Source organism: Sander lucioperca, chromosome 6, assembly GCF_008315115.2.
Source record: "Sander lucioperca isolate FBNREF2018 chromosome 6, SLUC_FBN_1.2, whole genome shotgun sequence".
In the NCBI taxonomy this organism is placed as follows: Eukaryota; Metazoa; Chordata; class Actinopteri; order Perciformes; family Percidae; genus Sander; species Sander lucioperca.
This window is the reverse complement of record NC_050178.1, coordinates 24,061,651-24,076,650: the sequence shown is the minus strand read 5'-3', so window position 1 is coordinate 24,076,650 and position 15,000 is coordinate 24,061,651. Positions and strand designations below refer to the sequence as shown.

Here is a 15,000-nt window from a genome sequence, read left to right as displayed (position 1 = left end):
GAGAATACGCCGTCCACGTGACTTGTGATGAGGAGGACATCGAGAACAGCCCCTTCATGGCCCACATCGTCCAGGACAACAACGCCAGTGACCCAGATAAGGTCAGTACAACACTAGTCTCGCTTTGCTAGACCTTCCTCCACAGCGCTGCAGAGGAGGGACTGGCTAGTCCACCCAGCATTCCTGGATGGGAGAACAACGTGCTCTGGTTTATTGGCTGGAGTTTTTTTGTGATTGTTGTGGGCAAAAATCCTTGATTATGCGGCACGTTTTCTTAAAAAATGTGATGGAATATGCGGGATATTTATGCAATTTTATGCGATGAAATTGTGGGAACTTGCAAAAACTGTGGTTTCATCGTGGCTTCATCGCGGGGTTTGCAGCTTTTCGATGATGTTCACGTTGCGTAATTACGTCACGTCAACGTTCCCATGGCAACAGGGGAAATGGCTGCTCTTGTATGAAGTAAACGCAACATTTTTCAACTTTCTGCTAAGATATATGTGTGACTTTTTTGCAATGAAAATGCGGGGATTATGAAATCATGTAAGCCCCGCATATTTTGCGCAGAAATCGGCAATTTATGCAGCGAAAGTGCGGCGTATTTGAAAAAATAAATATGCAGACTTTGGTTGATTATGCATTGAATTATGAGATCACGTAATCACGTTTTTCTGGAGGGACTGATTGGCATTTCTTTAAACCAATCACAGTCATCATGGGCGGGGCTAAGCTCCGGACGGAGCCACGGTGCCTCTGCTAAATAGTCTCAGGAAGGAACTTGTTTTGGTGGAACGTGTACGTTCAAAAGTAGTTTTAGTCGTGCAACAGAAAACTCAGATTGGACAGATAGTCTAGCTAGCTGTCTGGATTTACCCTGCAGAGATCTGAGGAGCAGTTAACCATAGTCCTCACACATCCACCGGAGGTTAGAACCATAGACTGAATATAAACTGGACCAGCAGGTCCCGTGTCTCTGGACGGAGACCAGTGAAGTCTCTTTCCCGGTGATGGCTGAGCGTTACTGAGCAGCCTCCAACTGAGCTTGAAGACGTAGATGTGACGTGAGCAACCTGTCTGAAAGTTGGAAGTCTTCTGGTAGCTGTGCCAAGAGAAATCTCAATCATTCCCAATCTAGCAGAGACGGAGAGCGTAGGTATATGTAAGGAGATAACATAGACACAGGCTAATTATTGATCACTAAAATGATAGTTAACATTAGTAATTAAACTTAAACAGCTAATGGAAGTCCAAACTGCTTCTCCTGTACTATACGGTGATTCCTCTACTATGAGACAGTAAGTCTCGTGGTTATGACCCAATCGTTAGCCTATTTTTATAAAAACGTCTGCTACGGAGACATAACGTGAGCTACAAGGTAATGGAGCCTTTAATACATTGTCGTGTTTCTTTAGAAATAAACAATGGACAAATAGAGTCTTTAAACTCTTCAGATGTAAAGTTATTCTCTGTCAAAGTGACGTCAGAATGAATGGCAGTCAATGGGATGCTAACGGGAGCTGATGGCTTGGTAGCATCAAAATAGCTCCATAGGAGGTTCGAGCTCTGAAGAGAAGCTAACCCCCTTGGTTAGAACACCAACACAGAGACAGAGGAAGGGGTCTGTGATTGGCTCACCAAACTTGGATTCAGGCATATGTTAAGATATAAGACTTGTTGAGTTTTCTGATTTCCAAGTTTTTCTGGCCCTGTTCTGAGAGGTGTAATATTGGGTATCTCCGAAAACAAAATGTTTTTCCCGAATCTTGACCCTAAAATCAAAAATCAAGTCATGGATTTGAAGAATGTTGATACCCCTAATCATCAGTATTGGTTTTGTGGTTGTAGGTTCAGGCTTTCGGGCCGGGGCTTGAGAGGACCGGCTGCCTGGTCAGCCAACCGGCCGAGTTCACTGTCAGCGCTAAGGATGCTGGGAAAGGACCTCTGAGGATCACTGCTCAGGTAAGTCACAGAAATCCTCTCACACACGCACGCACGCGCGCACACACACACGCATACACACACACACACACACACACACACACACACACACGCGCGCGCATACACACGCACACACACACGCGCATGCACACACACACACACAGACAGACAGACAGACAGACAGACACACACACACAGACACACACACACACACACACACACAGACACACACACAGACAGACAGACAGACAGACAGACACACACACACACACAGACAGACAGACAGACAGACAGACAGACACACACACACACACACACACACAGACAGACAGACAGACACACACACACACACACAGAGACAGACAGACATACACACACACACACAGAGACAGACACACACACACACACACACACACACACACACACACACACACACACACACACACACACACACACACAGAGACAGACAGACATACACACACACAGCTTTCTGTCTCATACAAGTGAGATTGCGAGAGCTTTTTGTAATAATAATAATAACAGTTATACATTGATTATTTTCATTACTGATTAATCTGTTGATTCTTTTTTTGATAAAACGATGAATCCATTTCGATCTGCAAACCTTGCAAACAAACATTCGTATACAGCTACATGTTTGGACTTGTTTGTTTCCATTTCAGGAAGGTTTGACCATCTTCTAATCTGTCTGTCTGTCTGTCTGTCTGTCTGTCTGTAGGACGCAGAGGGACTACCTGTGGAGGTGAAGGTGAGGAGTAAAGGTGAGGGGCTGTACTCGTGCTCCTACACGCCCACCTCTCCCCTCAAACACACCGTGGCCGTCGCCTGGGGAGGAGTCAGCGTCCCCAACAGCCCCTTCAGGGTAAGCAGCCAATCACAGCACCCCGTTAAAACAGCAAGTGATGTCCCGCCGAAACCCGAAGATCCGGTTGAGGCAGGACCTGCTAAGGTCGTTCAATCAGAAGCTTTAGTTAAGGCAGAAAGCATCAAAGTTGTCCGATCAGAGTCAACTGTCCCGGGGGAAAATTTGAAGTCGGTGCAGTCAAAATGTAAAGATGCAAGCTGTAAAACTAAGAAGCCTCTGATCATCATCACGACATACACTGAGGAGAGGTACAGCTTCTAGTTTAGCTGCACAGAAATGAATCACAGAAGTAACAAAGAAATAGAAAAGGTATGTGAAATCTGTGATGGTGAGAAACACCCTAAAAAGTAATTGGAAGTATCCTAACAAGAATATTGTATTGACTCCTGAATTTAACATAATGGAAAATAATATAACCTGAAATCATGTCTTTTTATTCAGAAGAAAAAGGCTTAAAGTGTAACTCTCGCCAAAATGCAACCTAGGGTCTTTTTGTGAATGTACCCGAGTCAAACTTTAGTTTAAAAGCATATTTAGGACGGAATCACCACTTTTAAGATTTACTGTATTCTCGTTTTTTGGTCGAATGGCCTTTTGAATGGGAGAGCTAGGGACACTTTGATGCTAGCCTCAAAATATCTATTTTTAAACCACTAAGAAGGCTCGACACAACATGAGACTTTGCTCCAAGTATCACCAGGAGCTCTACACCTTAACTCCACCGGTGACCAAGATATACTATAACCAGGAGCTCTACACCTTATTGGGTTCACAGAGTTTACTAAAAAAGGTTTTGAGCAACTTCTACCTGCTTCATGTAGTTCTCCTGGAACATAGGGTCAGTTTCAGCAGATATTAGTTTCATAAGTCTTACCTAATGCACCTTTAACACGTCATTAACACTATGCAAATGTTTTGTTGTTGGCTAAAAAATCATGACTGCCTATTACTAACTATATGATCAAAAATTGCAATTGCAACTCATGTGTTTAACAAACCCTATTGCATTTTAAATTTATTTTCACATTTTATATGTAGTAGTTTCTTCAACACACTGTAACCTCTCTGTCTATGCACTGTAACAACCTTTTGTTTGCCTTTTACAACCTCACTAATCATAACTTTTTTGTTTTGAATTAAGTTATTTTAACTTAGTTGTTTCTATGTACTGAAGAGGATTTAACCACCACATGCACTAACCAGCCTTTTCTGCACTGTAACCACTGTCCATGCACTGTACCTCACTTAGCTTTTTGTTTTAACACTTTTCTTTGGTTGACCTGCACTAGAACTTCACTAATCTGAACCTTTCTGATGTAAGTTGCAATCCGGTAAAGAGCTTTTGGGATTTAATTGGCAACAACCTGAAGAGGGAAACGTAATGAATTAATGGAGATGGAGGAAGGAGGCACCAGTAATCCTAAAACTATAAATATCAATTATATACTTTAAAGTAGGGCTGTCTTGATTAGGGGTGGGACAAAATATCGAAATAGCAATATATCTTTGTCCTTCTTCGTGCGTTACGATAATCGGTACGCTGGTGCCAAATATTGATATTTTAATGAATAAAATAAGGCACTCTGAATAGATGAATGAGGGAGACTTGAACACGAGTTAACCAGCCAAAGAGGAAGAGGTTTTCAACGGGATGGTGGACAGCATTTTGAGGAAATTAACAGATGCCACAGCTTAGTTTAAGTCCAAAGTCTGGACCCATAGCTGCTCTATAGTTGGGTCATTTTAATTTAGGGCGTTTTCACACATACCTCATTTGGTCCGGACTTTCGGACTTTTCAGTTTGATCCGAACCAAAATTAGAGGTGTGAAACCTCCCCCGGACCACGGTCCGGATCAAAAGACCAAATTTTGGTCCGACCAAAAGAGGTGGTCTCGGTCCGGACCAAACTGAACCATGGTCCGGTTCGTTTACAGTGTGAAAGCATTTTTTTGGGATGGTTCGGACTTTCGGACCAAATACAAGAAGCTCTGGCAGGCTCTCCTCGTGTTACAAGACCGGGGAATAGCTCCTTTAAGGAATAGCTCGGTGCTTAGTGTGGAGGCTACATGAGAGAGTGACGGTGACTACGCTCAGAGCAGACAGCTGTCTGCTATCAGAGCTGAGAATACATCAGCAGTTTATTTGTTAAGTGGTAGTAAATGTACAGTGTAGGTTTCCGTTTGTCTCTGAATAAATTCTCCAGAAAGTTCCAGTGTCTTGCTTCTCAACATCACAACAAAACAAAAAGAGCCGCGGCCGTAGAGGAGAGCAGCAGTCAGTAGGAGAGAGCAGCAGTCAGTAGGGGAGAGCAGCAGTCAGTAGGGGAGAGCAGCAGTCATTAGGAGAGAGCAGCAGTCAGTAGGGGAGAGCAGCAGTCAGTAGGGGAGAGCAGCAGTCAGTAGGGGAGAGCAGCAGTCAGTAGAGGAGAGCAGCAGTCAGTAGGAGAGAGCAGCAGTCATTAGGAGAGAGCAGCAGTCATTAGGAGAGAGCAGCAGTCAGTAGGAGAGAGCAGCAGTCAGTAGGAGAGAGCAGCAGTCAGTAGGGGAGAGCAGCAGTCAGTAGGGGAGAGCAGCAGTCAGTAGAGGAGAGCAGCAGTCAGTAGAGGAGAGCAGCAGTCAGCTGAAAAAACTCTGACACAGAGAGAGGAGACGAGAGGACGGGGAAGCCCGTCTACAAACCAATCAATTATAAGTATCTGGAGACGCAGCTCACGTATGTGATGACGGCAGGACGTAGTTTTGTCACGTAGAGATCTTTAGTGCGCTTGCATAACTGCAGTGTGAAACCAAAACTTACCGGATCAAATGTAGACAATGTAACAGAAACATGAACCTTGGTCCGGACCTTGGTTCGGACTTTCATGTGTGAAAACGCCCTCACACACTGAAAAACTTGTGCTGCAGAATTGTGCTGTTTTCTAACAGTTTGGACTTGCACTGAATACAGAAAGAAAACCTGCACTTAAGCTTTTCACAGGCATTTTGTATTCATAGTTAGACGATATCGTGAAGTACCATTATAGGATTGTCTAGCAATATATTGATTATTGCAGAATTGCTGTATCATATTATCAGTATCGCGAGCCGTGTATCGTATCATGAGGTACCCTGTGATTCCCAGCCCTATATTTGACAATACTGAGTCTGATCTGATACTTTATTTACTTACATGTTGATTAAATACGTATCTGATATATTGAAATCACAGCTGTAGTCTTAAATTATTGAACGTGCATGTGCAGTGGTTTATGTTGAAGTGTAGAGTTTTAAAGTCAAAGTCAAGTTTATTTCATCCATAGAAATGGAAATTACAGTTCAAGGCGGATATCGATACAAATATTTGGTAATTTAAATAGAACGAAACGAGTAACAAAACTTTAACAGATTTCCCTAACATTAGTTATTTATGAGTCCTCACTAAAATAATGTAATTCAGTTTAAAAATAAAAAAACTTAAAGGGTTAAACACGAGTGTAGCCAACAGGGAGGTTGTAGAGTATGGCGTTATATAGCTTGTCCACCAGATGGCGGTCTACTATGGCGTTATATATGTGTCACATTCCTGAGCGAGTAATTGTATGTTTTGAGCACAGAGAACTATATTTTGCAAGCGCATTACATTGCATTTTGAACAGAAATGTACACTCGCAAAACATAATTCAGTTTGAGTGAGAGACGAACAGCCAATCAGAATTGACCTGATTCTGATTCTGCGATTGGTTGGTTTTGTGGCACACTTGTAACGCTGTGAAAATCTGAGCGAGCGTGTCTAGAGTTGAGCGCGTAGAGAGAAGAGGTTGAGAGCGAGGGAGACATGACCGGAGCGCAGCAGCGTCTACCTGCGAGCAGAGAAAGACATTAATACATTTACTGTGCACGAAATAGGTTTTCTGAATTATTTTTTGCGAGTGTACATTTCTGTTCAAAATGCAATGTAATGCGCTTGCAAAATATAGTTCTCTGTGCTCAAAACATACAATTACTCGCTCAGGAATGTGACACATATATAACGCCATAGTAGACCGCCATCTGGTGGACAAACTATGTAACGCCAACATTCATAACATGTTTGAAAGGGGGTTTCGTCCATTTTTATTTTACTTTTTTAAATATTCTTTATCGGCCATTATAAATGCCGATACTGATAGTTTGGAAAATGCCTAATATCTGCCGATAAAATCGGCCCGCTGATATATCTGTCGGGCTCTATTAAAGTGTGAGAGGTTCAGATAAGTGAAGTGAAGTCATTTATATTTTTTATGAAGTAAATCATGTTCCTGTTCTTTTTCACTTCATATTTGTAACGCATAGAAGTAAAAATATCATTAGAACTGAGTTTAATTTACCAATAAAAACTTGCAAAAGTGACTTTATGATACTCACTGAGCTCCTTATTATATCCTCATTCATGAGGACTAAGGGATTTAAAGATGTTCTAACATTTTATTTAATTCAAGTCTTCTCAGAAAACTGTTAAAGGTGCCCTGCCATTACTTTGTGGTAATGTCTGAAGTTCTACCATGGACTGTGTACCTTGGTTACCTTGTCTGAAGCCATTCTAGCGTGGTATAGAAAGCCTGCAGGAAGACTCAGCTCCATTTGTGCCAGTTCTCATTCAACCCGGTCTCACGGCAGTTCGTGTAAATGTCACGTTATTTTTAATCTATTGATACATGTTCACAGGGACGTTTTCCTCGTTTTTTACGTGGTGGCCAGCACGAAATACCCTACGGGGAAAGGACGCCTCACACGCCGGGAGACAGCCGCTGGGAGACGGCTGCCGGGAGACGGCCGCTGGGAGACGGCCGCTGGGGACGCATGACAATAACGGGATGGCGGCGGTTGGGTTTAGGAAAAACACTACGGGGAAAGGGCGCCTCACACGCCGGGAGACGGCCGCGGCGGACGCGCAACAATAACGGGATGGCGGCGGTTGGGTTTAGGAAAAACACTACGGGGAAAGGACGCCTCACACGCCGGGAGACGGCCGCTGGGAGACGGCCGCGGGGGACGCATGACAATAACGGGATGGCGGCGGTTGGGTTTAGGAAAAACACTACGGGGAAAGGGCGCCTCACACGCCGGGAGACGGCCGCGGCGGACGCGCAACAATAACGGGATGGCGGCGGTTGGGTTTAGGAAAAACACTACGGGGAAAGGACGCCTCACACGCCGGGAGACGGCCGCTGGGAGACGGCCGCGGGGGACGCATGACAATAACGGGATGGCGGCGGTTGGGTTTAGGAAAAACACTACGGGGAAAGGGCGCCTCACACGCCGGGAGACGGCCGCTAAGGACGCGTGACAATAACGGGACGGTTGTGATTAGGAAGACTACGGGAAACAAAACGGCACACGCGGGACGCGATCCCTGCTCGCCCAGGTGAAAGTCCGGTATTGTTTGACCCATCCACCCCCCCCCGACCAACCTCCCTACGCGGATTTTCGGCTTTTTATTCTACTCCCTACCATTTTCGTGCTGTGATCACGAAATATGCTTCCCATTGAAATACATTACTTCACATTTCCGTGCTGGCCGCCACGTCAAAAACGAGAAAAACGTCCCCGTGAACACGTATCAATAGATTAAAAATAACGTCACATTTACACGAACTGCCGTGAGACCGGGCTGTCTCATTAATATTCAATGAGCTAAGCTGCTTGACTCTGATTGGCTAACAGCTAGCCAATGAGAGCCTGGCTATCAGCATCCTTTACCCAGCGCTGGGTTAACTGGGCGAGCTCATGAATAGTAATGAGCTCAGGCAACATCACGTCAGACTGACCAGCTTTTGTAATTGGCTTATTTCTGTTCAGTAGCTAGAGCTGACAGAGGAGCTAGCAGCTCATTTTCACATTCACAACAACACAAACACATATGGACCTCACATATTTTAAAAAATACAAGGAAAAACGAATTGGTGTGGCAGGGCTCCTTTTTAAATAACTGAAATAAAACGGTCAGAGTGAAAGGGTTTTTATTTTACTTCTTTGCATTGTAATCATCTTTAATTTTTGTACTTGTCGCTGTGAGCTTTTGGACATTGTTTATCAGCTGTCTTGCCTTCTCCCTGCTGTTTTAAGGATTTTATAGTTTCACCCGCTGGCCAAATAAGGCTCATGAGAAACTTCCAATGGGCCTTAGATATGTCTGGATATGTGTTTGTCTGTTCAGGAATTTATGACGATGCCAACAGCCCTCAAGAGTTAGCTAAGACTTTCTTTGTGTTGCAACATCAGAAGTACAAAGTTATGATCCAAGAGCTCTTTAGACAAGACAAGTTGATGCAGTTTCAAAGAGCTTTTAAAGACTTTGCTGCGTGAAAATATGGCGCAATCATCAAGCAAGAAAATTATTGAAATTTGCTTTCAGACTGAGCGTTTGGTTTTGAACACAGCTTCATATATAGATAGATAGGTAGGTAGGTAGGTAGGTAGACAGACAGGTAGGTAGGTAGGTAGGTAGGTAGACAGACAGGTAGGTAGGTAGGTAGATAGGTAGGTAGGTAGATAGATAGATAGATAGGCAGGTAGACAGACAGGTAGGTAGGTAGATAGATAGATAGGTAGGCAGACAGACAGGTAGGTAGGTAGGCAGACAGACAGGTAGGTAGGTAGGTAGACAGACAGGTAGGTAGGTAGGTAGACAGATAGACAGGTAGGTAGGTAGACAGACAGGTAGGTAGACAGACAGACAGGTAGGTAGGTAGGTAGGTAGGTATGTAGATTATTGTCATTGCATATCACTACACAATGAAATTAAGATGACCATGATCAATCACTCACTTAGCAGCATAAAAATGGTTACAGCTGTCGTCGTGGTCCTGCTCCACTCCCTGCACACCCCCAACCAGCACCGCCAGACACCGCCTACCAAGAGCCTGGGTCTGTCCCAGGTTTCTCCCTAAAAGGGAATTTTTCCTCTCCACTGTCACATTTACGCACTTATGGATGCTCTTGGGGGAATCACTTGAATTGTTGGGTCTTTGTAAACTATAGAGTGTGGTCTAGACCTACTCTATCTGTAAAGTGTCTCGAGATAACTCTTGTTATGAATTGATACTATAGATAAAATTGAATTTAATTAATAATAGAAAGATTAAATTTTAATTTTATTTATAGTATCAAATCATAACAGGAGTTATCTCGAGACACTTTACAGATAGAGTAGGTCTAGACCACACTCTATAATCTATAAAGACCCAACAATTCTAGTAAATATAAAAAAGTGCAACAATAAATAGATAAATATAGAGTTAAAAAAAAGTATTAAAAAGCAGAATAAAAAGTGCAGTGCATTTTAAAACGCAGTATGGTCCCAGTCCAGCTTAGCTCAGCCTTTCAGCCTTTCAGCAGCTCATTTATGGCCCTGGGAAAAATGCTTTTCTCATGCGGTTTGTCCGCGCCCTCATGACCCTAAGCCTACCTGAGGGCAGGATGTCAAACAGGATATGGCTAGGGTGTGTAGGGTCAGCTCTGATGCTTACTGCTCTTCTCATAGTATTTTTACAAAACTTTTCTTAGCATTCATGGTAGATTCTGCTACATAAAACGTTAGTGTGTTTTCTTCTGTGATGAAAGTATTTCAACTGGTTAAGGGACGTTTATACTTGTCTAAAAATTGAAATTATTCCCAAGTTTGGAGTGGATGTCACTGTGATGAATCAGCAGGCTTGCAGCGGCCTGCAGGCACCGACCACACCTTTCTCCAACTTTAGTGTTGATACAGTAGGTGGATAGAAAGTAAACAGTCACACCCAGCTCTCAGCAGTGCTGGGAACACACAGCTGTGTGGGAAGGTAAAGAAGGCAGCGTGGAAGAGAGGCTCATGGTGGAAACATGACTTGAAACTAACTTTCACTGAGATCCACGACTGTGATGGAAAACAACACGTAACTGCAGATTTTGTGTTGTTCGAATGTTTTGAAAACAGAATATTTACCTTTGCTGACGAGGCTTGGAAACACCTGAAACTAAATTGTTATATGCAGGCAGGGTCAGCCTCACCAGCATTTATTACAGTAACGTTTCACACCTAAATCAATTAATTGCAGTGGAATTGGCACTTTGACTGGATAGAGTCACTGAGTTAAAAGTTTTGTGTTGAGTTCCTCGTTGGCAACTCTGACATGTGATTTTGCGCTTTTAACCGTTTATCTGTATTTTAAGCCCCCAATGTCTCCTTTCAGGCAGCGCTGCCTGGAAGGCACTAGGATTATGCAATGGTTAGGGTTAGGGTTAGGTGCCTTGAAGTCAACGGTTGCAGCGCTGCCTGGAAGTCGATTATGCAATGGTTAGGGTTAGGGTTAGGTGCCTTGAAGTCAACGGTTGCAGCGCTGCCTGGAAGGAGACGTTTGGTGCTTAAAACACCATCGAGCCTTTTAACCTGCTTTGTATGAACTGCACCTCAGAAGAGGCATGACTTGCAGTCAGTTGTTTGACAGTATTGTCAATGGTCATGGGATTACCTCGGTTGTACAGAACAATAGCTGGCCCCGCTGGCTTGGCGGGCTAATATGGCTGCCTAGTTAGCCCCCGAACTTAGTCACTACGCTTAATTGTAAGTCGCTTTGGATAAAAGCGTCAGCTAAATGACATGTAATGTAATGTAACTACGCTAATCGATCTTTAATAACTACATCCATAGATCTTTGAATGTAGTGTTGGCTTTGAGGACTAAGTGAGATCTGGTTGAAGTTAGGTTTATAAATAAAACTGTTGGGGCCCTAAGTCTGTAACTTTAAAAACCAACCTGGAAGACAGCTGATAAAATAAGACAAAATTGCTGCTTCTAAGCTTTACAAGTTAGAGAAATGCATTGCACTCTCCAGACTGACTTCTAGTTTTTATGTATTAGGTGAGTGTGTTGACTTTTGATCTATGAAATATGTTGAAATGATTGGGTAAATTTAAAGGTCCTGTAACATGCTGCTTTTTGAATGCTTTTATATAGACCTTAGTGGTCCCCTAATACTGTATCTGAAGTCTCTTTATATAGACCTTAGTGGTCCCCTAATACTGTATCTGAAGTCTCTTTATATAGACCTTATTGGTCCCCTAATACTGTATCTGAAGTCTCTTTATATAGACCTTATTGGTCCCCTAATACTGTATCTGAAGTCTCTTTTATATAGACCTTAGTGGTCCCCTAATACTGTATCTGAAGTCTCATTCCCAAAATTCAGCCTTGGTGCAGAATTACAGCCACTAGAGCCAGTCCCACAATGGACTTTCCTTAGGATGTGCCATTTCTGTGTCTATAGCTTTCGGTTTACACCTATCACCATTTCTAGCCACTGGGGGACCATAGGCAGGCTGGGGGAACTCATGTTAATGTTAAAAAACCTCATAAAGTGAAATTTTCATGCCATGGGACTTTTTAAAGTAAACGATTTTAGAGGAAAGAATTTGTTTTCCTGAATTTGTTTTCCAAAGGTAATTTAGTGACAACGTTTTGTGCATGCATATGCAGTACATGCATTTTTTGAATGATTGCATTTTTTTTGTTTAACAGTAAACCTGTAACTAACATGTCTGAAACTCACCTTACTCATCAACTGTACTAAAACTCAACATCATTTCTATCCACTTAAGTGGAAGTTAGTTTGATTTAAAAAAATAAATTCTGACATTTCACTTAAATGTTTTACTGTGTTGTTGTTGTTTATTTCTTTATCAATCATTTACATGTGTATTTTTGATTTTTCAAGTTTGAGTGTAATGCTATAATTTACTACAACGTACCAACCAGAAATAAAGATTTTATAATCCTTGATAATATAATTGTAATTGTAACTCTAGATATAGATATAGTGGCAAAAATGACAATGCAGAAGTAGATAAAATGTGTACATAAAACATTATGTAGCTGAGTGTGTAAAGTAAGTGATAATTACGTGTTATTGTGTTTTGTGGCTGTTCATTTTTCACAAGAAAATTCAATGAAACTCAGTCTGTGATATGTTTGGGTAAAGTTACTCCACCCTGCAGGATTTGTCAGTACGTAAAGTCGCTAGTTTTTAAACCGTTTCTTTGCAGCTCTAAAAGCTCTGACACACCAACCTGATAATCGGCTGTGGGACAGTCTGGCGAGGTCGGTGACTCGGTTCGGTGTGCTCCGTGCCGTCGTCCGTCGGAGGAGCCGTCGGCTTTAATTTGGGCCGATTTGACTTGTTGAATCAGCCAGTGGGCAGTCGGACTCAATGACCAACCTGATTGGTGGAGAGCTAACCCTTGACTAGCGAATCAGTGCACTTATGTTAAAACACTTACCGGAAATGACGAGCTGTATGAGCGTGACTAGAGTCTCTCAAAATCTGACAAAAATCTTTTAAACTGACCTTTGTTGATCTGAAATGAAGACAGATTCAGCAACTGCACGGCCTATTTCTCTCTTCTTTTAGAGGTAAAATCTCAACACAGTGTAACTTATAGCTGTGATCTGCTTCTACATATTCACGTACAGAATGCCTTTTGTCTCTTGAGATCAAGTTTGACAATCACTCATCAGGTCTTTACTGCAGCCTCTGGAGCTGCAGCTGGAAAATTAGCTTAGCGTATCACAGATATTTTTTAGAAACTAAGGGGAAATCTGTTCACTTGAACACCATCTTACCTCACCCACAGAGCCTCCTATCCACTTTAAATATCAACAGTTGTGATGTACACATTATTTGAATGTCACATTTAGGAACACTGAAAATATTTAAAATTGAACAATTCACCAAAGTACCACAAGAACGGTACCACTTTCAGGTTATCTATAATTCTTGGCACGTCTCTGGGCCAAGAATTATAGAACTATAGGCCCCCTGAATTAATTAACAATTTAAAAAATATATATACTTTTATGGCAGCTGATATGAAAGTTAGAGTGCAATGATGGTTCAGCTGTCCTAGCCGACAGCTTTGCCATTTCAAATTTCACCCTTCTTACCTAAACTGCAATGCCACTTCTGTGTTAATAAAGTCTAGTGAAATTACACCATTTGAGATACAACATAACATATTTAAAAATGTATTGAAATATGTTGCATGTTGTCTGTAAAGACTGAAGTAGGGGATCCATGACGGAGCCCTGTGGCACTCCATATTTAGTGTTCATTCTTTTTAATGTTAGAAATACCAAAAACAAATTAAATGCTGTGCTGTTGTAATCATTGCAGGAACTGAGGGAGGAAATTTCCTTAAAATAAGTTGTGTAATTTCCTGTTGTGGTGCTTGTAGGTAAACGTGGGTAAAGGCAGCCACCCCAAGATGGTGAAGGTGTTCGGTCCTGGAGTGGAGAGAACCGGACTGAAGGCCAACGAGCCCACGCACTTCACCGTGGACTGTTCAGGAGCTGGAGACGGTAAGAAAGACACACACACACACACACACACACACACACACAGGTGGAGCAGTATGTCCTGTATGTCCCTTACCGGCTAACGTATTTCTAGATGGATCATGAATATGGAGCGTCTACTCCAGTTCATGCAACCGCAAATGTAAAATTTCAAGCCAATAGGAATACTTGGAGTTGATGGTGGAGGTAAATATTCATGAAAAAGGACACGTTTGTGAACGGTCAACACAGATTTTGATAATGAACAACTAAACACATTACACACTGGGACTTTTAAGTAAATTCCAAATACTCTAAAGCATTTAGAGGCTCCTGCAGCTAGTGAATATTTGACACAGAAAGGATTTTTATCTAATGATCTAAATGGTACGATATTGCACCATCTGAAGTTTGTCTTATCAGCGTTGATTGTGTCCTGCAGAACGACTGGAAGAACGAGCTATGGGTGGAGCAGGGGGAAGGCAAGGAGAGATAGTTTTCAGATCGGCAGTGGTTGAAGAATCTGACCGGTTTCTGTTATCTGACAGATACCGGCTTCATTCCTCTCATACTCTGAATTCCTCGGCTGTGTTCGACAGCTCAGTTCTGCTGCAGGGAACTTTAAAAACAAGATTATTTTATGACATACTATACTATGACTTCTTATGATTTTTGTATGACACATTGTCATTTTTTTTAATTATTTTTTTATGAAACATTTTGTTGTTTTTATGGCATACTATATTAGGACTTTTTTAAGATTCTTTCATGACATATTATGACTTTTCATTGATTTTTTTTATGACAAACGTCATGACTTTTGTCGACATTTTGACATACTTTACTA

At 42.2% G+C, this 15,000-nt stretch overlaps 1 protein-coding gene across 2 annotated transcripts in view; it reads left to right on the top strand.

The window, feature by feature from the left end:
• The window catches only part of LOC116053783 (filamin-B), a 135,394-nt gene that overhangs the window by 57,565 nt on the left and 62,829 nt on the right, over positions 1 to 15,000 (top strand). For both annotated transcript variants that reach the window (XM_036001819.1, XM_031304943.2), the window contains exons 13-16: positions 1 to 101; positions 1,849 to 1,962; positions 2,681 to 2,824; positions 14,054 to 14,177. The exon at positions 1 to 101 is cut by the window's left edge and continues 93 nt beyond it. In XM_036001819.1, coding sequence (XP_035857712.1) covers positions 1 to 101; positions 1,849 to 1,962; positions 2,681 to 2,824; positions 14,054 to 14,177 — 483 coding nt within the window. The remainder of the gene's footprint in view (positions 102 to 1,848; positions 1,963 to 2,680; positions 2,825 to 14,053; positions 14,178 to 15,000) is intronic.